The sequence below is a fragment of the Cygnus olor genome, chromosome 2, assembly GCF_009769625.2.
Source record: "Cygnus olor isolate bCygOlo1 chromosome 2, bCygOlo1.pri.v2, whole genome shotgun sequence".
NCBI classification, from domain to species: domain Eukaryota; kingdom Metazoa; phylum Chordata; class Aves; order Anseriformes; family Anatidae; genus Cygnus; species Cygnus olor.
In genome coordinates, this window is record NC_049170.1 from 34,847,524 (window position 1) to 34,872,725 (window position 25,202).

At 36.8% G+C, this 25,202-nt stretch overlaps 1 protein-coding gene across 13 annotated transcripts in view; it reads right to left on the reverse strand.

The window, feature by feature from the left end:
* Positions 1–826: 826 nt before the first annotated feature.
* Positions 827–25,202, reverse strand: part of OSBPL3 (oxysterol binding protein like 3) — a 90,171-nt gene continuing 65,795 nt past the window's right edge. For 8 of the 13 annotated variants that reach the window (XM_040547806.1, XM_040547802.1, XM_040547804.1 and 5 more), the window contains 12 exons: positions 24,189–24,296; positions 21,252–21,386; positions 20,478–20,571; positions 17,522–17,772; positions 15,781–15,918; positions 12,927–12,990; positions 9,821–9,899; positions 8,443–8,587; positions 6,974–7,118; positions 6,180–6,306; positions 5,495–5,617; positions 827–4,350 (listed from right to left, as the gene is read on the reverse strand). In XM_040547806.1, the coding sequence (XP_040403740.1) occupies positions 4,254–4,350; positions 5,495–5,617; positions 6,180–6,306; positions 6,974–7,118; positions 8,443–8,587; positions 9,821–9,899; positions 12,927–12,990; positions 15,781–15,918; positions 17,522–17,772; positions 20,478–20,571; positions 21,252–21,386; positions 24,189–24,296 (1,506 nt within the window). In that variant the 3' untranslated portion in view covers positions 827–4,253. The remainder of the gene's footprint in view (positions 4,351–5,494; positions 5,618–6,179; positions 6,307–6,973; positions 7,119–8,442; positions 8,588–9,820; positions 9,900–12,926; positions 12,991–15,780; positions 15,919–17,521; positions 17,773–20,477; positions 20,572–21,251; positions 21,387–24,188; positions 24,297–25,202) is intronic. The other 5 variants (XM_040547811.1, XM_040547809.1, XM_040547807.1 and 2 more) reach the window with 1 other exon arrangement.

Sequence of the window (25,202 nt, forward strand, 5' to 3'; positions counted from 1 at the left end):
TCTGGCTCCAGAGTACAACTGTGAAAAAGTCAAGGAAAAGGTACAGAAATAGACCATGATGTTTATGGAAGAAGTTTATAACTACAGCTTTTAGGCATATTTTGTCATTTGAAATCCTGTTAGGGTGGGATGTTTTACTATTCTTTGGGATTATTTTTTTTAATAAAGAGAAAATGGGACACTGAATAAGGGCTTTAAGATATGAGGGGGCCACACAGAAAACCTAACAGCACTGTAAACAGCTGAGGGAAACAGGGGGACAGGGTCTTCATTTATTTAAGACCAGCTTTGAACCTTTGCCCAACCCCAAAGCTGTCCCTAGCCGATGTCCAGCCCTGTGAATTTGTGTTCCTCTCTGTCCAGTGATCTGGCTTCAACAGCCTGAAACTCTTCAGGGACAGTTTAATCAGTAAAGTGCCAAAAAATAAGGTGACTGAGTCTGCAACCACCACCTCCTCCAGGGGCCAGGTTTTAACAGAAGCCAGCAATCCAGCTTCAGGTCCTTCAAAGAAGGACCAGCTGATTTTCTAGGCTCTGTATGAAGAACCTAAGTACTTGACTGGATCTGTATTTCAAAAAGTACCCAAAAAAGGTAGACTGATGCTGGCAAACTAACACATAAAGCATAAATCAGAGAGCAAATATGAGAAAAGGGATGCAATGAGTAGTGGTGCACTCTAGTTCCACTCAGTCTAAACAGCACTTTATCCTTCCAAGAGTAGCATCCTAAACAAGTTACCCTGTTGTTTCATAACACCAAATCTCTGCACCAAAATCAGAACCTCAGTGTCAAATCTGAAAATTTGAGAATACAGCTGTGGGTTTCTATTTCTATGATTACTATTTCCTTGGACTTTTTTTTTTCTCTCTTTGCTGTCTAATTTGAAAACTGAGTCAGTGGTTTAACACCCAAAGGCATGAGCTGCTCCATCCCCTTGATGTAAATTTATAGTAAGCTTTTCACTTTGTGAAGGGGTACACAAGGAAAGGGAGAGCTCAATGAGTGGTGCTTAAACTGCCTCTCCAAATCATATTAAGTAATATTTACAAAGTCATCAAGTAAGAGTGCTAAAACAGCAGGCAACGGTCAACAGGAAATTCTAGGACTAATCCACTGAGCCGAACAGTTTGGGAGTCACTGCTGCGCATGAAAGGATGCAGTAAGTTGCTTGTTATTTTCTTTCTACTACTCAGGGTAGAAAGACTCTAAATGTCAGTCACTAAAAACAACATATGTCTTAGTATATTGCAGAAAGCTAATGTAAGTTAGGCACTCTAACACAGCTGAAGTTTTTGGAAAAAAATTACCAAAATGTCATTATTTTACCAAGAATAACTATAGAATGTATTAAGGTTTGTGAATGATGTAAAAATGTATTTTTTTGCAGAAATACACAAATAACAGAGGCATTTTTCTTCCACTTCTTAATATACAGTTGTCAGAAGCTTAACAACTAAACCCAACTCCTTCACACAAAGGTAAGCAGGGACAACTATACTGCAGTTGGAAATGTGGGGTCAGAAGATCATTTGTGACTGGTTACACCAGGTTTTCAGATGTGTATCACGGATTTACAAAAGGAGTTCTTCTGCAACAATTTCCCTTTGTTTATCTAAAAAATGCACCTTCGTGGGCATTATTTTACTGAGGAAGATAGTAAAATTCTGAGTTTTGCCTTCCTGCTAAGGGAATTTTGTCAAAAGAAACAATTTTCTATAAGGCACTTCCCAGCCCAATTCTCCCTGTCATTAGGTAAATGTCTTTTAGACATTTTGGATTGGAAGATACAAGACAACAGCACCAGTCTGATTTCTCAAAAATCACGACTCAAACACCCAAAATGAAATTAGTTTTTGTCTAACACCCACAGATTTTAATGCATTATGGTTCTTTAACTCTCTTTTTGCCTCTAATCCTTTAATTTTGAAAGCTGTCAACTATTAGCTCATATGACATAGTAGGGGGAAATCCACTCCATATGTAGAAAAAGCAAAAGCAGCAATCAGATCAGACAATAATCACAATAGCTGCCAAATATGACAATGAGCAAATTTAATGTATCCTCCATAAATTTTACTCCCTTTCTTAAAAGCTTTTTTTTTTTCCTTCTCCTACCTCCTTTGTTGTAAAATGCGTGTAATTTTTCATACAAAGGGTAATTGCCAACAACAAGGATAATTACAAATATCCACTCATTTCTGTGCCAAGTTTTGATAATACAAGTGTAAAACAGGAAGGGCTCAAGCCATGAAGAGGTTCTCATTTTCCTTGAAAAGCCAAACAGTTCCCAGAGGTTAGGATTTCCTTGAGAATCAAAGCACGGATTTTGTTTTCATACTGACTTGAACCTTGCCTTGTTGTAAGCTGCTGGAGTGCTAGCTGAATCTTTAAAAGACACATTAAATAGAGAGTTATGCTAACTTTTTTGGTAAGAAATTGCAGAAACGATAGTGAGCCAGAGTTCTTGGGCAAAGTAAATAATGGTGATAAAACATTTGATTGTAAGACAATGAAGCTTCAAGGTAACAGGAAACAAAATTTAAATATACATCTAAACTGATACCATGGATTTGGTTTAAAATGGAAGTTTTTGTAGTACTTCCTTCATTACATATATTACATGGATCCGTTTTAATGGGTTTTCTTTAGAACAATGCTGTAAGATGTAAAAAACTGTAAAAAAAAAAAAAGGAAGAAAGTAAGTTTTTCTAAGGTACTAGTCCTTCTAAGAGCAACCATGTATTGTCCATTTGTTCCAGTCATAAGCCAGGCAAACATGCCAACAACATTTATCATATATAGGGTGTATTTTCAATCTTTGAGGTGGCATGTAAGAAAAAAATGAGGGTTGTGGTGGATATAGATTTAAACTTGAAAAGTGTTTTCTTGCCAGAAAGTCACAGACACACAGAACAGGCTTGAAGAATGAGTCTGGCTTGAGTTGCAGATAGGCAGGAATGCAATTTTTCTGTTCATGAGCACTGTGATTTCATGGAAAAAAATAAATAAAATTGCCCATCACTATAATCTTCATTCAAAAGTGCTAATTCTGCTACATTTGTTTCTTGGTATATTTTGACCTATGGTTTCATACTTTTGCAAATCTACCCAACTGTATAAAATTACAGGAAAGAGAAGCAATTGATTTAGTGCAAGACACTTAATATTTATCTGAACATAACAAACAAACAGAGGAAGATCAACAATTCCATACATTTCTCCATAAGGCAGATGGTCGTTTTTTAAATATAAGATCTTAAATATGTTGTTTATTTTTGAAGAGGTAGAAAATATCAAAATACTAAGAAAAAAATTCTAGATTAAAACAATCAGTTCGCTTACTTTTTAAAAAGACTTACTGTTGCAATTTTTAGGTTAATAAAAACAAATGAAGCTATGGAAGCACAGGATTTTGTGCTCTGTATACATATTACTTACTGGAAAAAGAGAGAGCTGCTTCATCTAGTCAGTGCTCAACCATTATATACAAAAGATCTCCTCCTCTTGCCCTGTTGGGGGCTATAAATCTGAAGATTCCCAGTGGAAAATGTTGGTGATTCCTGAATTTCTAGCACTGCTTTTAGCCAGGTACACTTATACAGCCATCAGTCCACTGATGTAAGCTCAGAACTACTGCTTCCATAACGCTAGTAAGAAAGCTAATAGAAACCAAAGCATATTTGAGTCTTATTCACAGGCAGCAAAGGATCGTGCTCAGATTTCAGCACCAACTGATAATGCGTTTTTAGGAATTTAGACCAGCCCAGAGACAGCTGAACTACTCATTGAACCGTGGAAGCCTACTTACAGTTTGAGTTACTAAGGCTTACGCTCATTTCTCAGCACAGCTACGAGAAGCTGTTGCTACTGTCTCCAATACAACTCAATAAGGCATAAGTTAACTCAGAACTGACATTACCATCACACCTTGGAAAAGTAGTGTAAAAGCTCCCCTTTTCCCTCTAGTTGTTAACATTCAGTGCTATTTATTAAATAATTTATAAAAAGAAGTTAGGGTATTTATACTTTCAAACAATCATTGGAATAGAGTAGAGAAAACAAATGAATTATCATATCCTAAAGTAAGCACAATTCTGGAGATATGCACACTTGCACACATACAAACCCCCCACACATATATTATATGTGTGTGTGTAGAGATATATATATATATATACACATATATTTATATATACTTCTTTTAAATCAGATCCAAGAAAACAGCACAGAACATCTTCACTTGGCTCCTCTTTCACCAGAGGACAGGATTGTCCAGTTTGGAAAAACCAGGTTCTTTTCTAAGGTCCATGTAGGTTCCATTGCTCACCCAGGAGTCATCTTTGGATTTCCTATCAAAGATTAAACAGTCGTTTGATTTTTTTTTTAATGTAAAGCTTGTATTTTCTATATATTTGTTGTGTGGTGCAACGTAGCACTACGCACAGATACCCAATCCAGCCCACAAACCAGGTGCAATGAAGCTCAGTACAGCATTCAACGTAAATCAGAGCTTGTGATCTGTTGGAGGGAGAAATCTACATTGAAAAGCAAAATGCGTGTTTCATACCTAACCTAACATTCGGTAACACTTTTGCTATATAGTAATTAATTTTTTTTATTCTGTCATTTAAACCTACAGCACAAATCTCAATTTTTCAAATCCTCATTATACGGATTCAAATCCTCATCCTTATTTACAATCCTCATTGTGAAGATACAACATAGTATTAGACTCTGCTTTTCTCCTGTCTATTTAGCCTGCTGGAAGTAAAGTTTGCTTTTCTGTAGTCAGCTCAGCAGTTCCTCAGACAGACACTGGCCTAAGCCATTTCCTTCTTGCATCTATTTTAAACCTTTCTGTGTTTCTCCAATTCTTACTCCTCCTAAGTACAGTATCTATCCAGAAAATAATTAGGATCCCTGATCTGTTAACTATGATACACAAGCCCATACAACATTCACCTTGGGTCTAACTCTTTCATTGCATCCTCAACAGAGAAGCTGGAGGGCAAAAGGCCACGTCCTCACTAGCATTCATTTTTGTCTTTCAATAGCTGAAGTCCCCTGTCAATTGATTTATAACAGGAAGAAACAAAATGCTTTCTAAATCACAATTATCTTGCCATTAAATGGGGGAAACTTTCTCAAAAACATCCCTCAATATGAAAGGCTTCACCTCTGCACACTGCTGCACAAGGCAATCCCACTGAATTCTGCAGGAGTTCAGCAGAGATAATTAAGCTAAAATGACCTATGTCACCTTGCTTGAAAGAATCAAAGATGCTACATTCACTCCTCAGGCAAATTCAGTTAGACCAAATACCATTCACTGTCAAGAAAAACAAACAAACAAACAAAAAACCCACCACCAACAACAAAGAAAGAATTTAGAAGAAACCTGGGAAAACTGGAGCCTGCTTTATGGTAGTTTAGAACAAGATCTATAATAAACATTTCAATACATGACAGAATATGTTAATTATTATATAGTACCTGAAAAATCTAGGCTGATGCTCTAAATTGTTTTCTTCCAGCACCTTCCGTCGTTCTCTCTGTAGTTGCTCAATTCTCTGTTTTTGCATTTCAGCTCCTTCAATATTCCCTTCTTCTAGAAACCTGTAGGAGCAGCAGTGATAAAAGACACAATTGGTGCTTCTGTCCCCATCTTTGTCAAGTCCTCTAGAGCTCCAGAATCTAATCTTTACAGCAGGTGGTTCAGAGTGTTTGAAAGGTAAAAATCTACATCTGCAGACAGTTACCTTAGCAATAAGCACCAAAGGAAAAGTAATTCTCACAAAGCTCAAAGTAATCTTTATATTAGAACCTTTTCATTGGAAGATAGCAATGGTAGAAATTCCACTGCAAAAAGCAAATTCAAGTGTCTCAGTTTTTGGCTATTCAAACACAGTATGCTTGACAACAAAAGTTTTAAAAACATTGTTGAAAAAGCAGCTATCTAGAAACTGAAGCGTCCAAAACCATTTCCAGAAAACACTGGTTCATAATGACCAGACCGTCTCTTGATAAGTGATTAAAATGTCTGTTTCAGATGCAAAAGTAATGTAAAAATGGAAGCACACTGCAGGTACCTACACAAGGTAGCCTGAGCTTAGGGGTAAGTGAGTTTAAGGAAGATTAAAACTATTTGAGGAAGATACTTATGAGGAAAACTTCTTACCTTTGGTCTGGCCTAAAACGTGTATCAGTGGATGGAAGTAATGACCTAGTTTGCAGGTCCAGTTCATTTAACTCCAATGCAAACTGAGTAAATCCATACCACTGCTCATAGTCTTTAGGCATTGGATCTACAGAAAAAAAATACATAAAAAAGTACATTGAGAATTCCAGTTAAATGTTACTATCTGCAGAAGGACAATACCAAACTCACCTCCCTGTTTTTTTTTTTTTTTTTTTTTTTTTTTTTTTTTGTATCTCTGAACTTGGTCTCAATTTTTGGGGAGTAAGAGGCATCTCCTAAGTTGAATCAGAGCACAACTGTGATGAAACACATGCTACAATCACAGCGCATTTTCGAACAATGGTAGACAAAAACCCATGAGGTTTGGGAGAACTTCAGATATGGCTCTCATTACAGAGCTGAGCTATGTGGGCTATCCTCCAATGTTTAATACATGAATCACAATTCTGTACACAAAAATGTACTTTTGTTGTTGTTGTTATTTTTTGTTTGGTTTTTGTTTTTCTTCCTTATAGAGTCCTGAATACCTCCTTTATACCTCCCAGATATGAAAATGAGGGAGAATGAGGAAAAGGCAGGAAGCCATAGGATTAAGATCTCAATATCATGTAAGTTAAATAATTTATTATTCTTCTGGTCTAAATTTTAAATGCTTGACAAAATTCTAATATTCCATATAGAAACAAAAAGAAGTTGGGGCCTAACAAGTGAAAATAAACAGATATTCTCAAGCAGACTTGAAGTTCTGTATGTTAACCATTCTGGTCACTAACTTGCTCTCCAAATACAGTTTGAAGATGAAGTCGTCCCACAGTATAAACTTTCATGCCACTTCCCAAAGAGCCGATGCACAACTTTCCCAGTTTTATCCATGACACTGCCTTCAATCTCGTGTGCATTTGGATTCCAATACTTTGCCTAGAATCAAAAGGAACAGGAAGAAAGAGGTGGGTGAGAGATCAAGTGCAAGTGATATTGCCATGCTGTAGAGTATTTTTGTCTGAAATGAAAATTATTCATTTAGGTGTGCATTATGATATCATGCACAAAGAACTGCTGTTAGTACTATGAATTAGCTAATTAAAATACTACTATTGAGACTTGTATCTATGCTGTCTGCCTTTTTAAAGCACAGCTGACTGAATTTTGACCAATGACAGATAACACTGATTTCTGATATAGTTACTGACATCCTCCCCAGATTTGCAGAACAGGAAAAGAAGAAACTGTTACTCAAAGCGATCTCCACTTTTGCCAATTTATAATATCAACGGTATAAAACTTGGAATCTCTCAATCTAAAATGTGAACTCCAAACATCTATTGCAGCTCTGCAAATACATTACAGTGCTTTCAATTATGTACCTAAATGCTTCACTCTAATGCTTCTTAGAAAGCACACAGTATTCAGAAGTAGGAAAAGGAAAATGATGATACTCACTTCCCTTTTGGTGCTGAGCACGTCATGCTGCATTGGTATGCTGAAGTACTTAGAGACAGGCCATGCAGATAGGAGCTATGAAAAGCACAGCCTTGCTCCAGCAATCAGAATCAGAAAACTCAGGTTAAGGTACGACTCCTACCATGCTGTGCAAAATTTCTAAGGTTAGAAAGTTTGGCATTATTTTAGGTTTTAAATTGATTTTCTTTTTCTAGGAAGAAGTCATCTACTGCTAAAACCTAATTTTAATTTCAGTTATGAGAGCATTTCTTTTGGAAGTTATATACTGAGGCCTTGTACTGAAGCAGAAGTTCTGAAAAACAGCACAAGATCTCACTTAAGCTCCTCCACCTATCTGTACAAGGCTACAAAAGGGCATTGTTTGAAATACCCTGTGTAAGCTCTGGTTCTACAGCTGCTGGATGATTGCAACCACAGCGCAGGACAATGGCTTAGCAGGAGGCATGCAGTACGCCACCATCACTAGACACCTTGTGCCTACCTCCCTCATCAAACACAGACTAGGTTTTTGATGATATTTCTTCCTTTTCCACCCTCATACTTTTTTTCTGCATCTCAGCTAGAATCACCTGAGAATGATGTTTGGTTTTTTTTTATTTTCCTTGCTCTACCTATTGAGCTGCAGTTCATTTAGAGTTCACATTTCTCAAAGAATCACAGGTAATTACAGAACTATAGGAAAACAGCGTGTAAGCAGTTGTACTGGGTTTCAGCAGACAGCATCCACCCCCTGTGGATGCTAGAAAGGGCACTGCCAAAATTGCTGCAGTTCCTGAGTCACCTTTACAAAAGTCAGTTTGCAGTAACAAGTGTCATCGTTAAGATTTTTGATGATGATCTCTCCGTAGTGTTCAATCCATCTTTGTCCACTTAAGATGTTATGGATGCAAGACGTCACCTTGTTCCATGCAAAATGGTCTTTAAATCTGTAAGAAAATACATACAGGAGAAGTCTCATACCATGTTTAAACTAGCTTACAAACTTCTGAAAAAAATGCAGAGAACTCAATTAGAAAAAAAAAACACGAAATGGATTTTTTTTTTTTTATTTTTTAATAATGCCTCAGTCTTCTTGTTCCTACACCTTCTTCTCATAAACAAAGGCCATGACAACAATCCCATCTCCCAGAAAACCCTTATCACTTCTGCTGTAAGCTTTGGTCTTGAATTCAGTTTTCTCTCAGTTCTGCCTTTAGCCTGAGCATCTTTTTTGTATGCAAATCGACATATGATATTTTTCTCACAGGGATATAAACCAGCACGTGGAGACCACATGTGAATCAGAAAATTTTCCAGTTCATCAGCCCACCATGGGTACTAATCTGGTAGTTACCTCGCTACTGAACCTTCACTCACGTCCTAAAGACCTCTCACTCCACAGCACAACATCTTTTATACACTCTACCTTTTGGATACTATATTGGGCTATTTTTCTTTTTCCTTTTTTTTTTTTTTTAAATAAGGAAGAATAATTAAATTTGTAGACTCTCTTTGGAAAACAGATAGTTCTGCAAACAGTTCTGCAACCATGCTGGATATAGGCCAGAATTTTAATTGTTGATCTATAATGGGCACTTTGACAAGCCAGCATAGGAACACTGCTTATATTTCTTTTTTAAAAAATCAAACTATACTCAACACTTAACCATAGTTGTTGTGACTGCTTACTGCCTTGGATAATAAATATTAGATATGCTACTGGTGCTATTTATCACTTATAATAACTACTTAAGCAGTAAGGACAGCTATAGACCTAGACTCCATGGTGTTAGGGTCTGTACAAACACAGGCACAAATATAGCAACAAACCCCAACCCTTACATTCATGTTCAAGCAAAGGAATTCATAACTTCCTTTAGCATGCAACTTTTCCATGCAACTAAGCTTGAAATTCAACCAAAGTATGAAAATACCAACTTTGCCTTTTTCAAAACACACAAAAGTGACTATTTTTATTTCATCTTTTGGTTTTATAACCTTTGAAATGTTTAGAGCTTCTGGCCTTTTTTTTTCCCTTTTTAAACTAAATCAGTCACCAGTTCTTCCAAAGATCTCCTATGCACAGTATAGCTTGTCCTCATCTGGATAAATGTAGCTCCAGTGCATGTAAGCATGTGTGTATCTGTGTGCAAACAGCAATATGAGACTGAAGCACTTACGCTGGAAGAGTTACATGTGTTGTACCAACTGGAACAATTTCCATGGACTTTCCCCAGAATTTGTTTTTCCATCTTACATCTGAAACAGGAGGAGAAAAAAAAAAAAGACAGGTTTAGTCATAGGCATGGATGAATCAATTTATATCTGGGTTCTACTTTATTTTTAAGAAATGCAAATTAATGAAATGCAACATAATGAACTGTTCAAAGTAATGCTATGGACCTACTAACAGTTGCAACTTTTTTCACAACATTAGTGGTAATTTAAATAGAAAAGCACCAGAGTTCTAAAAGTCATCTCATAAAAACTTTTCAAAAGAGGGGAATTTGAATAAGCTATCGACAGTGTACATTCATCTGTAATTCAGTTCCTAGTGAATGAATGCAGACATTTCAAAAACCCAAACCAGAATTTCCAATACAAGAATATAACAACTAACAACAACTACAGTGAAGAAGTAAGAGAATGCTACAAAGGGCACAAAAGTGGAGAGGGATTTAGTCCAACTTCCCCTGGAAGTTTAACTGGCCTTTTAAAATCTGGTCTGAATCAGAGAAAGAACTGTCCAAGTCTCAAGTCATTTCCTCCAAAAAAGAAGATGAGAAATCTCAATGCGAATTTATAAAACTTTCTTGAGGCAGTTGTTAAATTAACAATTTATTTCACATGGAAGTGAAATAAACGTGGGCAGGGAAGCATGGCAGAAAGGGTACGGAGTTAAATTAGGCTAGATAATCAGGCAGTAACTTTGACAACTTCAGAGCTGAGTGGGTAGTATCCTTGCTGACAAGGATAGACACCAGGATTCCCAATTCCATTCACTGAACAATTTGAAAATGAGGGAATCATTCACCTCTAGTCTCAAAAAGATGTTAGTACACTAACTACTAACTTCCTAACTACTGCTTCCCATGCAATTGCTGGAGGGAAACTCTTGTGAGATAGATACTCAAACTGGAGTTAGGAGATTACCTGTTTACCAAGTATATGTGCATGTGTTACAAGACTGAGCCACATCAAGCTGCCTACAGCTGCAAAAGCTGGCATGGGACATGAGGCAGAATTCCTAGTGGAAAAAACAATCCTTTTCTTAGCACTTGAGAAAAGGATCTTTGTTTTTGTTTGTTTTTCTTTTGAAGGTTTATGTTGGGTCAGTATCTTTAGTGACAGGAATTCTGTCATGATTCCTACACTTCACAGTAAGAGGTCCAAAACTACTTTGACTTCATAGTTGAACTGAATTCTGCACTAGGTTTCTGTCTTCTGCACTGGGATGAAAGAAAAAGAGCAATGGCAGACCCTGCAGAGTTCAACAGTTAAAATGTATTATCAGACTGTGTTCTGCGGTCTCAGAAAGTCACACAGAGATCATTAAATTGCAAACATCGTAGGATCCAGTGTGTAACTTCATCATGCAAACATTTTAGGAGAGCTAAAAAAAAGCCAAGTGTTATTTCAAAGCTATGCTCAGACTAATTGAGGCACAGATACTGTAATAGCCAGAACTTTCTATTCTGCATTTCCATTGTTCTTGTCTTTTCAAATAGGTTCTGCAAAAGTCGCTTTAGTTTCTTAAGTAAGAAAAAGCAGTTTCTGAAATAACTGTCCCTGTCAGAACCCAGTCTTATGGCTCGACAGAAATGATCCAGAGATTTCTTGATGTTGAAACAGGAACAAATGGCAGTGTCTGGTGGGATGACAGCACTGCTCTGGCAATGTAGCTGAGGGCTGTCTCCTTTCCAGCAGTAGGGATAATATGGTAAGTGAAAAGAGATTTGCACAGAAAGAACTTACCTCATTGACAAGCTACCTTTATGATTAACTTAATCTTTCCACATAAGTTAATACAGCCCTTAACAAGAGGCCACAGCATTTACAAACTGCCTTTGCATTGGAAAACATCATTGTCTAGATTTTCCTTAAGCTCAGCTAGCCATGCTTGAAAACAAAATAAACCAAACAAACCAAAGGAGCCCAAACCCTGCTGTAGTCTGGTTGAATCTTCCGGAGTCATCAGGACCAAACCTCAGACTCTCTCTAATTGACCAGATTCTCATCTGTCATCTTTGCAGAAAAACTTTGTTCTCTAAATGCACGTTACGATAGTTAAGCAACAGCAGTTTTCCAAGATCCATTAAATAAATCAGTCTCTTCATTTTTTATTAAGACAGGCTGTTACCTAGTCTTGTATACAGAGTATTCAGGAAATGAATAAATTTTGGTCATCTCTGCTTTTCAGCTAAGAAGAGAAGGATTCCTGTCCTGTATGTGTTTATAAAGCACAGAATTATGTTGAATAATGAAGCCCAGACTAATGACAGAGTCCCAATTTCTGTTCAATACAGCTCTATCCATAATAACTATAGTCAAGTCAGCAGAGTCGATCGTAACAGAATTAAATGTCATAATATGGCCACGTAGTGAATTGACAAAACTCTGGGCAAAGGATTTGAACCGAGTTGAAAGGCACAGTTATGTTCTTTGTACACTCCAAAAATACCTAACAGTACAGGTATTGTAACTGGCTGACATCTTCACCAGACTTACGGAGCAAACAAAGCTCCAACACAATATTTTTTGAAAGACTGAATGTTAGTAGTCAAACAGCATGAAATCTTACATGCTGTAATAATACTAACAGAGAAAGACATGGAGAATATGTTTGTCCTTGCTGTTATGAGCATTCCTGGAAATTGTTTTCAGAACAGGATTACAAGATCTGTCAGGGCTCAGGATTTAACTTGTAGTTTTTCAAGCTCTACTCTAGCTTGTTTTTATAAATAGCTTGAGGTACAACTCTTCTCTAGTAAATAAACCTCCCACACATAAAAAAAAGAGAGAAAAACATTTCAGCAGATTTTGAATAAATGCAGATATTTGTAAATGAAAAGAATGATCAATAATGTTGTAAAATACTTGTAGATTTTTGTAATGGCAGAAAATACAAGTAAGAAGCATGGCAGTAAGGCTAGGATTTCTTAAAGCCATTCTGATATGGCATAAGTAGGGAAATAAACCTTTTCCCCATTTCAGGATATTTCATGTTAGACACACAATGAAACTATTATGAAGCCTGTAAAAGTAAATGATAGACGAAAAAGTTACCTTGCCAAAAAGCAAAATTCACAGATTCAGCATGGCATGCAGAAATAGGTGGATGGTGACTGACCTAATAGCAAGACATGAAAGGGGAAAAAAAGATGGACATATTAACACTTGAATAGTCGTTTTTTGGTTGTTTTTTCCCTTTTTCCCCTTCAGTTTTCATTCATATATGACATTCACAATTTGAACATTTGCTTTTCGTTTGCAGTTCTTTCCTAAAGGGGGAGCCAGTGAGATTAGTAAGGTACTGAGACCTAAGAAGACTTGAAAGAAATGGGAAGCACACTTTAAAAGGCCTGTAAATCTGTTCATCAAATGAAAATCTAGCTATATATTTTGCACATTGTCTCTAACATGATAATTACAGTTAATCCAAAGGCCCCATTCATATATTAACAGAAGCTGCACTTTAAGCACACAGGAAAAAGTAAAAAATACCAACCAAACAAATAAAAAACAAGAGGCTAAATTATTCTGTACAGTAAATACCTACAGATCCCTCAGTATGAGGGAGGAGACAACAATCAGCATCACTGAAGGGGGCCAAACGGGTGGAGAAATAAAACCACGAAATTCCAACTACCAATACCTACATACTACTGCACTAGTGAGACCTCGGGTTTTTCTTGTGTGAAACTCTAACCACACGCACTGCATTTTATCAGCTTTGGGTAAAAGCACATACACAAACTGGAGCAATGACCAAAATAGCAAAGTGAGGACTGTAAGTAAATAAATAAATACACAATGTATACTATTAAAAGAAAATAGTAAATAATAAGGTGATTGCACAAAGCAAAAGCAACCACTCCTCTTCAGCTGTACATTCTCCATTCTGGGTGACCATGACTTAAAACTGACCAGGTCCAATACTCTGATGTGTAATACTGTTCTTTGACAAAAACACCTTTATTTTCAAGTCAAGTTGCTATTTCCTACTATGAATTTCATTTCTTAACCACATACATGTTTCAAATGCAGTTTTACTTTCTTCTTTGTTGTTCATTTTGCAAATTTGTTACTGAGCTTCTCTCTCTCTCTCTCTCTCTCTTTCTCTCTCTCTTTCTCTTTTTCTTTCTTTCTTTCTTTCTTTCTTTCTTTCTTTCTTTCTTTCTTTCTTTCTTTTCTTTCTAAGGCATCCATTTCTTCACTGAACAACCTCTACTTAGTTAAAAAAATAAAGCAGTACTAATTACTCTCAGCTATGGCCTAATCCACTGGGGGCAACACTCTCTCTCTCACATACTGCACCCAGATTAACCCCAGATGTCACTATAATTCCTGGGTTAAACTTAGCTCTCACTTAAACTGTTATAATTCCAGAGTAAGGTCATGGAGCTAAGTAGAGCTATTCTGAACACACTCTAGTCATACAACAGAATCTTTGTCATTTTATACATTTTGCATATCTACTCCCTGGATTGCACACTGTCCGCACTAACAAGTTATCTACAGTAGGCATCAAAAGGCTTGCACAAACAAGCAATAAGCTACAGCTCCTGATGGAAAAAGAAGTATTTAATGCTTGCAAGCTGCATGAAATTTCTTTCCTCCTACACCACCCTCCCTTCCTAATATTCCTCCACGCCATACTAGTGTTGTAAAACTTTACCAATCTATAAACTCTTGTCACTTATTGCACGTATTAGAACAATAGTTGCTAACAACTCAAGAAGCCTCCTGTTTTAAAATTCTCCTTTAGTAAAAGCTGCCTTTGTACTGATTTGTCCAATATCAAGGAGAAAAGCTTCTCAATTCAAACTCACATTAAACTCAGTATCAAACTTTTATTGACCACTTTGCTACTCCAATTTGATGTTACGTTGGTAACTTCAGTGTGCTATACATTACCTTAGAACTAAATACAATAAAGTAACAGACATGCTGCTTGAACTTTAATTCAATTCTTGCTTTGACTGCTTTGCTTTTTTTCCTTATTTTTACTCTTGCCCATGATACTTCCTGAGACCAAGGAAAGATCACATAGCATTCCTTTTTGTCAGCTGTAGAACATGATGTACAAAATGTGTCAAAACCACAAGCTTCTTTTAAGACTTTTTCTGATCAAATTTCTAGGTTGTACAGCTTTGACCACCACACTTTTGTATTTTTTTGTTGTTGTTATGTCTAGACAAAACAAGACAGCTTTCAATCATTCTTAAGCCCTGATAGGCACCAGAATATTTAAGTTTTATCTCTTTTTAACATGCCTCAAGCTTAGCAATTTTGGTAACTCAACTGGTTTAAATTTAATATTTTTTACCCACACTTAATAATTACTCTTCTATTGGAGGACTATTTTCAGCAACACTCAGACCTTGATGTGTTGTATACATCCTTCAGCTACTAAACTGTGGTACCAGGCTTAGCCCACAAAATATTTGGACAGCAAGGAGAAATATTCAAGGTACCATAAAAATACTAGTGGTTGATCAACAAATATGAGTTAAATATTTGTCACTAAAAAAAGACATTAAACAGCTGAAAATACAGTATTTTTAATGATCACACAAAAGAACATGACAAGTACATGAAGGCTTGTTGCAGCAGTGATCAGATTTCAGCATGGGGAACTGTACTCCCCTTAACCAAGTTATGTAGCTGCTGGAGTAGACAAACTGCCAGCCTTTGCTTCTGACTGCCAGCTGTTGGTTGTCATGATCCATCCCAGAGTTAGCTGAGTTTCCTCAAAAAACAAAGCAATTTCCATCATTTATAATTCTGTAGCACCCCTTGAGATTTGGTTAGGTAAAGTAATTTTACATTTTGCTATTAACTCCAAAGGATACCAGCCACGCATTCAGAATTAAGCAGCCTATCAAACAGCAAGTGTAAGGGTTGCAGCATACAGTACCTGTTCTGCAAAGAACTGGAAACCCTTATCTTCACGAATACATTCATAGGTTTCTCCAAGAACAGGATTAAATGGCTTACTTCCAGCTCGGTAGTAACTGGAGGCATACGCAGATACTGCAAATGCAGCTATATACACCTGGGAATAACACACATGGAATTTTGATTAATTTACCACAGTCATGCACATTTTTTGCTATAGATTCAGATTTAATAGAAGGAAAAAAAAGCCTTATCCTGACATGTAATTCTTTATTTTTCCATCATTTGCAGAGTATGAACTTGTATGCCTCCTCCTGCAAATTAAACACTGGATCATACATTACAGAAATATTCAGTTTTCAGAGAGTCATTCAGGGGTTCACTGACGGATGGAGTTACTAGGATCAAACTCTGCAAATTTAATCAACTGCAAACAGTGTCTCTGAAAACTGTTTGAAACAACTCAGCCTTTTGGAACACGCACAGTTCAAAGCAGTAACTTTAAAAATCACTGTTAGATTTTTTTAACTGGCTTTTACAGTTACGGTCTGTGATTCTATGGATCTACCCACTACCCTTTTCCTAAACATGGCACAGGAAGCACTAAAAGCATTTTCACAAAATTTATTATGTCCAACACAATTTTATCTATTGTATGCTATTACCTAATAATAAAACTGCTCTTTATTACAATTAAGACTCAGGAGATCCTTCCAAATTATTACAGTCAACACAGCATAATTCCTCCAAAGCCTGAGGAATTAGAATTAGTTTTGTTCAATTCATGTCTCCTATGTACCATTTTTCTCCCTTTTCATTCTCTTTTCCTCATCTTGTGAAAGAGTAGATGCTCTCCTTTCACAATTTCAGAAACTGAATTGATAAAAGAGCCATTCTAAACTGAACTATGGCAATTACTGTGCAACAGCTAACATTAATTTTGCCTCAGGAATTTCTCAAAGGCAAAGAATACTTAATTCTGAGTCAATTTCCAGATGCTTAGTTGTAGGAAAGAGAGAAAAGATTACTTTTCACTCTGTTGTGAAGAACTACTGCTCATTTCCTTTTAATGTATGTTCTCAGGAGAACAACAAAAAGATTATGCACCTAAAAAACAAATTAACAGCCACACCCTCTATCCTGAGAAGAGAACAGACACTAAATTGTAATCCTTGCAGACTGTCAGAATGAAGCAAGATTCTTTTCAAACAGTATTTATAACATAACTATTTACATTCATTAACAGCCTCATTTTAACATAACATATTGACTTGAAAAGGCTTGACTTAGTTTAAGGTATAATCCATAACTTCCATTTAAGAGAATTTAGAAAGCTTTTAAATCTTTTATTTATAGACCTTAAGAAAAGATATATTGTAACTTTCATACTCATGAAAGAAACATATTAGCTCAATTCCTCCCTCTTTTCTCCAAGTTTTAAATCTTGGAAGATTAAAAGAATAAGAAAGGAAGAGGAAAAGCTGCAAGACAGAGTTAAACTAGTATGTTACTTAACCTTGCAGGACACCAAGGCATTTAAGGAGATACGCTTCCTGACAAAACAACAGAAATTAGGCAGAAGAATCAAAAGTAGAGGGTATGTAAGCATGCCCAGACACGCTTAAGGAGTTTGCTTCCCTCAGCTTGGAGAAAAAGAAAAATGGACCAGAATATCTTCATTTCTTTGGCAGATTGTTTTTACATTGTACCCTATTCTGGCTATACTGAATGTTATGAAGTATTAGGAATAATGTGTTTACCATCCGTTCAAATGGGTTAGGTGTATGCGCTGCTTTATCTAGTAGTTCACTGTATTCCAGCTCCTCGCAGAGACGCTGAAGGGTGTTAAGTGGCTCATTTAATTCAACAGGCATGGCCACTTTGGAGAGATCCTTTCCTATGTTATTTCTCAGGATATTCCATAGGCTGATATTACTAGTATTAGGGCATGGAGCTGGTAAACATGTTCTCCGTTTAGAATGGCATCCAATTCCACTTTCAGAAATACAGTCTGAAAAGGAAGTTGCAGAACAAGTTAATCAATACATTGCTTACTTACCATTTCATCTCCTTTGCAAACATACATTAAAATTCAACCAACTTTTTTTCTGTCAAAGCTTCCATCCACCCTCACACTTCATTCAAGTATTTCACTTATGGTTTGAAGGTAGCCTGCTACAAAAGGATAAAGAAAGAACACAATTTTAATTTCTGTAAGTTAACCGAGTTAAACTCCAGGTAGGAAAGCAGCATAAAAGATTACCTCCTTACTCTTAAAGGATATGAAAAAGGCTCAGGCTTTCCATTGAATTTGAAAGAGTAAATATTAGAACTAACCTGTTTGTAACAGAGATGGATTCCTATTTGTTTAAGTGACATAAAACCTCCTTCCTTGACAGAGCTTCAATTAAGTTGACACTTCTCAGAAGACAAGGTGTCACTTAACAGATCCAAGCATAAAAATATCACCTGTCTATCTTTTCCTACTTTTTTGAATACTTCTACCAAGGAAATTTACTATACCACAGATTTACATGCAGGCTTTTCTAGAGCACTTGTCACTGTAATGAGCACTTAAAAAAATTTAAGCCATGTTAGCTTGTAGATGCACCCATATGTTGGCGGAGAAATGACCTCTTTTGTAGGTGGTAAAACTGAAGCAACCGTGGAGCTCTAGGTTTGATAAAGATTCAAAAAAAAGGACTCGTAATCACAAGAATACCTGAGGTCTGTGATGCCTTGTCAAAGCGGTCAGAACAGAATAAATGGTTGCAAGTGTGCAATGAAATGATTTGTGTCACAATCAAACTAGAGCTACAAGCTTCTGCAACAGGCAGTAGCCTGAAGATTACATTGCTTATCTGTACATAAATCTCAGTTCAGAAAGGAGCACAGTTGCCACTACATGAGCATGCTCTATACATCCTTAGAAGCTCCTAGGAAGCTCCTGCCCTACAATCCATTGCCGTTTGGAGACCTTTGGGTATAGCCCCAGACTGTTAACCCCCACCCTCATCTGGCTTTCCTCAGACAGCTTTTCCTTGGAGGAACTGAAACAGCATAGGACAGCAGAGCTTTCCTGTAGCATACATACCTGCCCAAAGAATCACTGCCCTTAAATGCATGATTTCAAACATTATTTCCTCCATTTTTGCAGTGGCATAAGCACAAACCCAGCAGTGCTTCCAACAGTGACAAAGTACAGATTACCCCAAGAACTAACGTCCCCACCACTGACGTATATATTAGCCCAGTGCCTCAGACAGAGGCTTTCATAATTAACAGCCTCAAAGAAGTTTCTGTCTTTCCTGCTACTCACAAAACTAAAAGTCCTAACACCTCATGTGACTGAGTTGTAACAAGGACAGGAGAACTATTTGCATACTAGTGAATATCTCTTTCTTTTTGCATAGAAAGGATGTGGGCACTATGAATCAGAAAATCTGCCTGAAACTTAATGCTGCTAAGCGTGCCTTTTTAAGAAGAGGTTGGTTCCTATACTTACTTCCCTATTGGAAGTATTTACTTAGTATCAGAAAAGGCCAAAAAGAAAGATGTTTCCTCACATATCTCAGGAATGACTGGATATCTGAAGAGGAAGGAGTAAGCACTAAAACATATTCTTGTTCAAAAGAGCTCTCTGAAATAGGATTTTGGCTAAACTGTCCCTTGACAGCTTCTGATTAAAACCTGAATACCAACTGACTGAACTACATACTCTGGGTCAGTCCATTTATTGGGGCAAATAGTGACAAAACACAGCAGAAAAAAAGAAAAAATTATAAGTGTAGGAAAAAAAGATGTGAATAGTTCAAACATGCAGCAGGGGAGTTGAAACTTAACACTGTTTATTCATCTGGGCACCTAAAAGGAGCTTTCTAGTCTGGTATTCCAACCATACTGCTCTCATTAATCTCCTTTAAGGCTGCTGGTGCATGCTCAGTGGTTAGGTTAGGCAGACAGATTAGATGCCACATTTTCTCTACAGTATAGTTTGCCCACCCCTCATGAAAAAAAAAGAAAAGAAAAAAAAGCCCATGCTGCAAGTAAGAAACCACTATTCAGCATTATTGAAGATAAAACATATTGATAGAGTGGAAAGAACATTGTGGTTAGACGACATGCTTTGAAGGCACAGAGCCAATTAGTTTGTTATTACCAATTCCTCTTCCTCTTTCTTGATTCTCATTCTAATTAGCAAGACAATTAAGTAAGTGTATGTAGTAACAAGCCTATCATAATTAAAACATACAAAGAAGAAATCCATACAGTCACACACTGCCAGTGTGTAATAATTGTCATGTTCCTTTAAACAAATTCTGCTAAGAACAACAGAACTCTGAATGTGGTTGTTAAATTGAAAAAAATACTTTCTGGAAAAAAAGAAAGCAACTGGATCTTGCTAGTTTGAAAAATCCCATGGACGTGAAAGGAACTAAAAAAGAGTTGGAGTCACTAATGAAGCCAAGAAAACAGGTGTTTATCTGCTGATATTGAACACCATCCATCGTGCTTAAACAATGGTGCCCTGGCCCTGTTAATCAGATTATCCAGAATGTGCTGTTCAAAATCTGTCTGAGGTGGTAAGAGAAAAACCACAGGTTGTTTGCATCGCAAAACCTGTAGTATTGAATGATTTCTAGCAAGATGAGAAAAAAATACCCCAAACAACAAGAAACACTTTTTTCAGAACATGATAAATAAAACTGAACTTACCTAAAGTTTGTCTTTCATTCTCCATGTCATTGCTTAGGTTATCTTCTGAGACATTATCACTGATATCACTTACATATGAGTCATCATCTGATACCTAAGTGCAAGGTGGGGAAATAAGCAAGATATTTTACTCGTTAAAGCACTCATTAAAATAACCCCATGTGCACATTAAAATTGTTGCTGCAATAATTATTTTATTTGAACTGTTTAAGCTGTATTTCAGTATTATAGAAAAGCAGGCCTAAGAATTAAAAGATAATTTTGGGAGAGATGACCATCAATGACAATTCAGCTTTTCTTTTAGTGAAAGCATGCCTCATCTTCTTGGCCCCAGAGCTAAAAGAGCTTTCCCCACATCAAAAGCCAAGGCTTTTATGGAGTCCCAGAGAGGTGATAAAGTGAGCTCTTAAGTTTCAGTGTGCATGACATCAGCCCCAAGGTACCGACAGGTACAACAAGGACAAGTATAAATATATATTTCTATGATACAATTTCTTAAGCACCTGCAGGATGACTCAAGACAGATGGTATAATATATGCAATATCTGCATACCAGCTATTTTTCTCAATGCACAAATAAGATTTCTCCATAATAACTTTTTACACTTTACTGCAAAAAGATAACAACAAATAAATACATGCTGTGTATTATTATTTTAAAAAAACAAACATTTTCTGGCAGTCATCTGACATGCAATTAGCACTCTGAAAGACAACGTGTCAAGTAGCAGATAATGAACTACATAAGAATAATGTCAATCCTAATGCTCAGACCTCATTTTCTGAAGAGCTAGCAGACAGTAGGACTTCCTGTGCATCGAAAAATTCTGTGAGAGAGTCAGCAATAGACAGCCTGCTTTCATTGGAGATCTGGTGAACCAGACCTCTGCTTTCTTCTCTCGAATTTTCCTGTTTAAAAGAAATACAAAGTTTTGAGAAGAAAAATACCACAAATACCATTCATGCATGCAAATTCAGTCACGTAACTTAACAGGCTGTAAAACAGTGGGAGCAGATTGCACATGCTCCTCTCTAGTGGAAGGCAGCATGTTTTAAAGACGGAATTAAAACCAAAGGAAAACAGACTAAAGAGAAGAAAAAAAGAAGGCAAAAAAAGCGCAATGCATTATTCAGTAAATCAGTTACAGTGATGCATGTAATTTTCCCCCCTAAAAAAATAAATGTAAAAACGCATTGGTATTTGAGTGATTTCACTAGATACATGCAAGCATATCATTAAAAAAGCCCCACAATAAGAAAACTCCCAGCCTCTTTATACTGGATTCACATTCTTTTCTGATCTTAGCCATCAAATCAGTCTTTTCCTCCCATGCCATGCTTAATGCAATCTGGCCTAGGAGTTGCATACAAAATTCAGAGGGGCAAAGTTGCTTTCTATATAATAACAATGCTTTCCTAGCTGTCTTTCGTCACCAGACTACTTTCCATGCCGTGCTTTGGAAAGCTTTCCTTCATATCCGCACACAAGAACTCTCTGTTAACCAAAATCAGCGTATTATCAAAGCCACGTAAATGACATTGTTTTTGCTGCTGCAGGCCCATGTGACCATCATAGTGATTTCATTATCTCTGCCTATGGAAGTCCCAAGTGCTCTATAGATAGTTGGCATAGGCAGAGCTGCAGAAAGTAGTCTAGCAAAGGTGGGACTACCTTGGTTCATTAAGTGGACGCAGGAAAAAGTTGGAGAGGATTGTTACTGTTTTCCCTCAAAACTCCACCAATACTAAGGAAAAGGGCTAGCTGGCCCAAATGAGGGTATCAGCTGCTCTCAAGCTTCATTCTGCACAAGATGCTTTATTAACTTGTAACCATGACTGCCCTAACTATCATCATTTTGCAGGAAATGTAGTGTTTTACTTTCAGAACTCACTTAACGAATAATCTGATAAGCCTGTACTCAAACCGACAAACCATTTCGGTCCCTTGTGCTGGTGGATTTTACTACAGTATGAAATGCTTCTCAGTGTGTACTGCTAATGGTGACATGGTAACAAACCAAACTGTTATGATACCAAAGACTTTTTGCTTTTTTAGCATATAACCAGGATAAAGCTGCAAGAAAGATGCAACCTCGAAATTATCTCTCCTGTGGGAAACCAGTTACACTGGCCTCCAAGTCAAAAAAAAATCTTATATACATAAGCGTTGCTACTGGGATTGTTTCCAACACTATTTTGAATCTGAGATGCAAAATGAGCAGAAAAGGCTCATAAAAGAACAGTTGCTTTTTATATTTAATCACATGAGAGTTTCATTTTGTCTACTTTCATGTTACAATTGTGGCATGATAAGCTACACCATAAACTGGCTGACAAACTAAACTTTTATCTTATGCTAAGGCCTGAGAAACTAGTTAATACTGCTTCAGTTTTCACGGGTCTGTCATAGTACCTGATGTATCATTTACAGCCAAGTTTTGTGCAGTGACCTACAGCAGCACTGCTATATCATAGCCCTCAGAGAAATCTAAGATGAAACTTTTCCAGTATAAGTGATTTTGCCCTTAAGTTCCATTCCCAACCATGCCAGAGGGAATTTGTCCACAAACCCCCTAAAGGACCTTTTGAATGCTATTTTTGTCACATATATATGCAATGCATACAGCATGTTTCAGAAATAATCCATTGTCTTTGCAAGGTCCTCTACTAAATAGGAAAATAACTCCTGAAATTAAAAAAACATTGTATTGATACATGAATGCTTCTCTGGATGGCAGTTTAAGTGCTGTTCAAAATCTTATGGGATTAAAAGGAAAAGGTGAGTAGAATGATCAACTACCTTAAAGAAAAAAAGAAAAAAAAGGAGGCTAAATATGGCCAAAACCAGTTCTACTAAAAGAGAACTAAAATAGAAGTGAAGAGACTGAATGACTAAACTGTCTTTAAAAATGGAAGGAAATAGTAAGTTATATAAAACCCCCAACATTACATCCATTCAAGTTCTAATGCAGGATTTATAATGCAAGAGCAGCAGAAGCTTCCGTATGAGTTAACATTTAGGAAAATCCACCAGAAATAACACAGCTCTTGCTCCCCTTACTAGCACCATTAACATCTAGATCCTGTGACCTACAAATACACCATATTTGTATGCATTCTGCAGCAAGCCAAAGAGCTGTCTGAACACCAGTACATCTCAAACTGGCTAACTGGATATGTAGAAGACTCCATGGCTTCACACACAAAACTAAATGGTTGAAAGAGCTCGTTAAGAGCTGTGTACATCTAATTTATTTGATCCTTTCATGAAAAAGTCTTGTAATGGTTCTAAACGTTAAATCAGCCCCACTGGTAGCCAGTGTTCTGGGCTAAAAATATTTAGGCAACAAAGAAATACAGGACATGAAAGTTAACAAGGGAATAAGGGGGAGACAAACGCTGGCTGCAAGGTAACAACAAGACAGCTTTGTTCATGCTGAATGGGAAGTGGGCAGGAGGTGAGGGAGAACACCAGAAGCCAGCAGGAAAAAGCAATGGAAGTGTGCTCAGGAAAACCGCTCACAAGGAAAGTCTTTAAAATTAAATATTACACAATGCATCATCAGAAATGATTCATAACCACAGAAGTGGACTCATTTTACTAACACAATACACTGCGGGGAACACATGAAGAACAGGACAAGATGTAACACGGTCTAGATGTAGGAGCTGGAGGAACAGACATCACTGAAAGACGAAATCCATACCCACCTTCACCAAATCTGGACTTGATTTTGCATTAGATGCTGAATCAAGGATCATAGATTCGGCATGTATTCTGCGTAACCGGTCTTTTAGATCAGTGTTTTGTGCTATTGCCTGGAATATTTAACAAAAATATTGGGGATATAAAGTTCTCTCAACTAATTTGAACAGTGGATTTATTGGGTAAAAAGAAAGGGGAGAAGAATATTTAAAGTGCAGTATTAAACACCACCAACATGATTCTTTACTGGTCCAGCAAATCAGCTATTCTAAATGCTTCAAACCTTGTTCTGTATGTTTAAAATTAAAATTATTTTTCTTCAGACACATAAGTGGAGAACAAAAGCCAAGGATGATATTTTCAAGTTACCAGGTTCTGCAAGGTGATATAAGAATTTAAAAATTAATTTTATGCATCTCTTTTCTTTTCAGCTCCTTTCCTTCTGTCCTATCTCCAAACTAGTCTCTCTCAATATTCTTACTTTTGTTACACCCAAAACCATTTGATTTTCCCATCAACCTGATATTCTCACAGCTCCCTTTGCCTTCGACCAACAGACACATACGACTATTTCGGACTGATTTGGAAGACAAAGTTATCTTCTCCTTTTACTGCTGCACCCCAATTGCAATGGTGCTGCTGTACTAGGCATGAACTGAGAACGCAGCCTGGGAGTGAAACACAACCCTCGCACACAACAAACATTGTTTTCCAGGAGACAATTCCAGAAATGGCAGAGGGCAAGTTTCACTGGACATGATGATTATGCTCTAAGGCAGAGCTTTTCTGTGTGGTTTGGAGATGGCTACAAATAAATAAATAAATAAATAAAAAGAAAAATACTTTGCAACACCTACAACAACTTAGCTCTGTTTCCTTTCTTATTTTTTTTTGTGAGAAAGATATTAATAACTAAAACTCTGTATTTGTATTTACACAGTTGTACTACATTTGTATTTTAATATTGTACAGCAATACTATTTTATATTCTACTGCTTTATAATTATGTGTAAGCATTT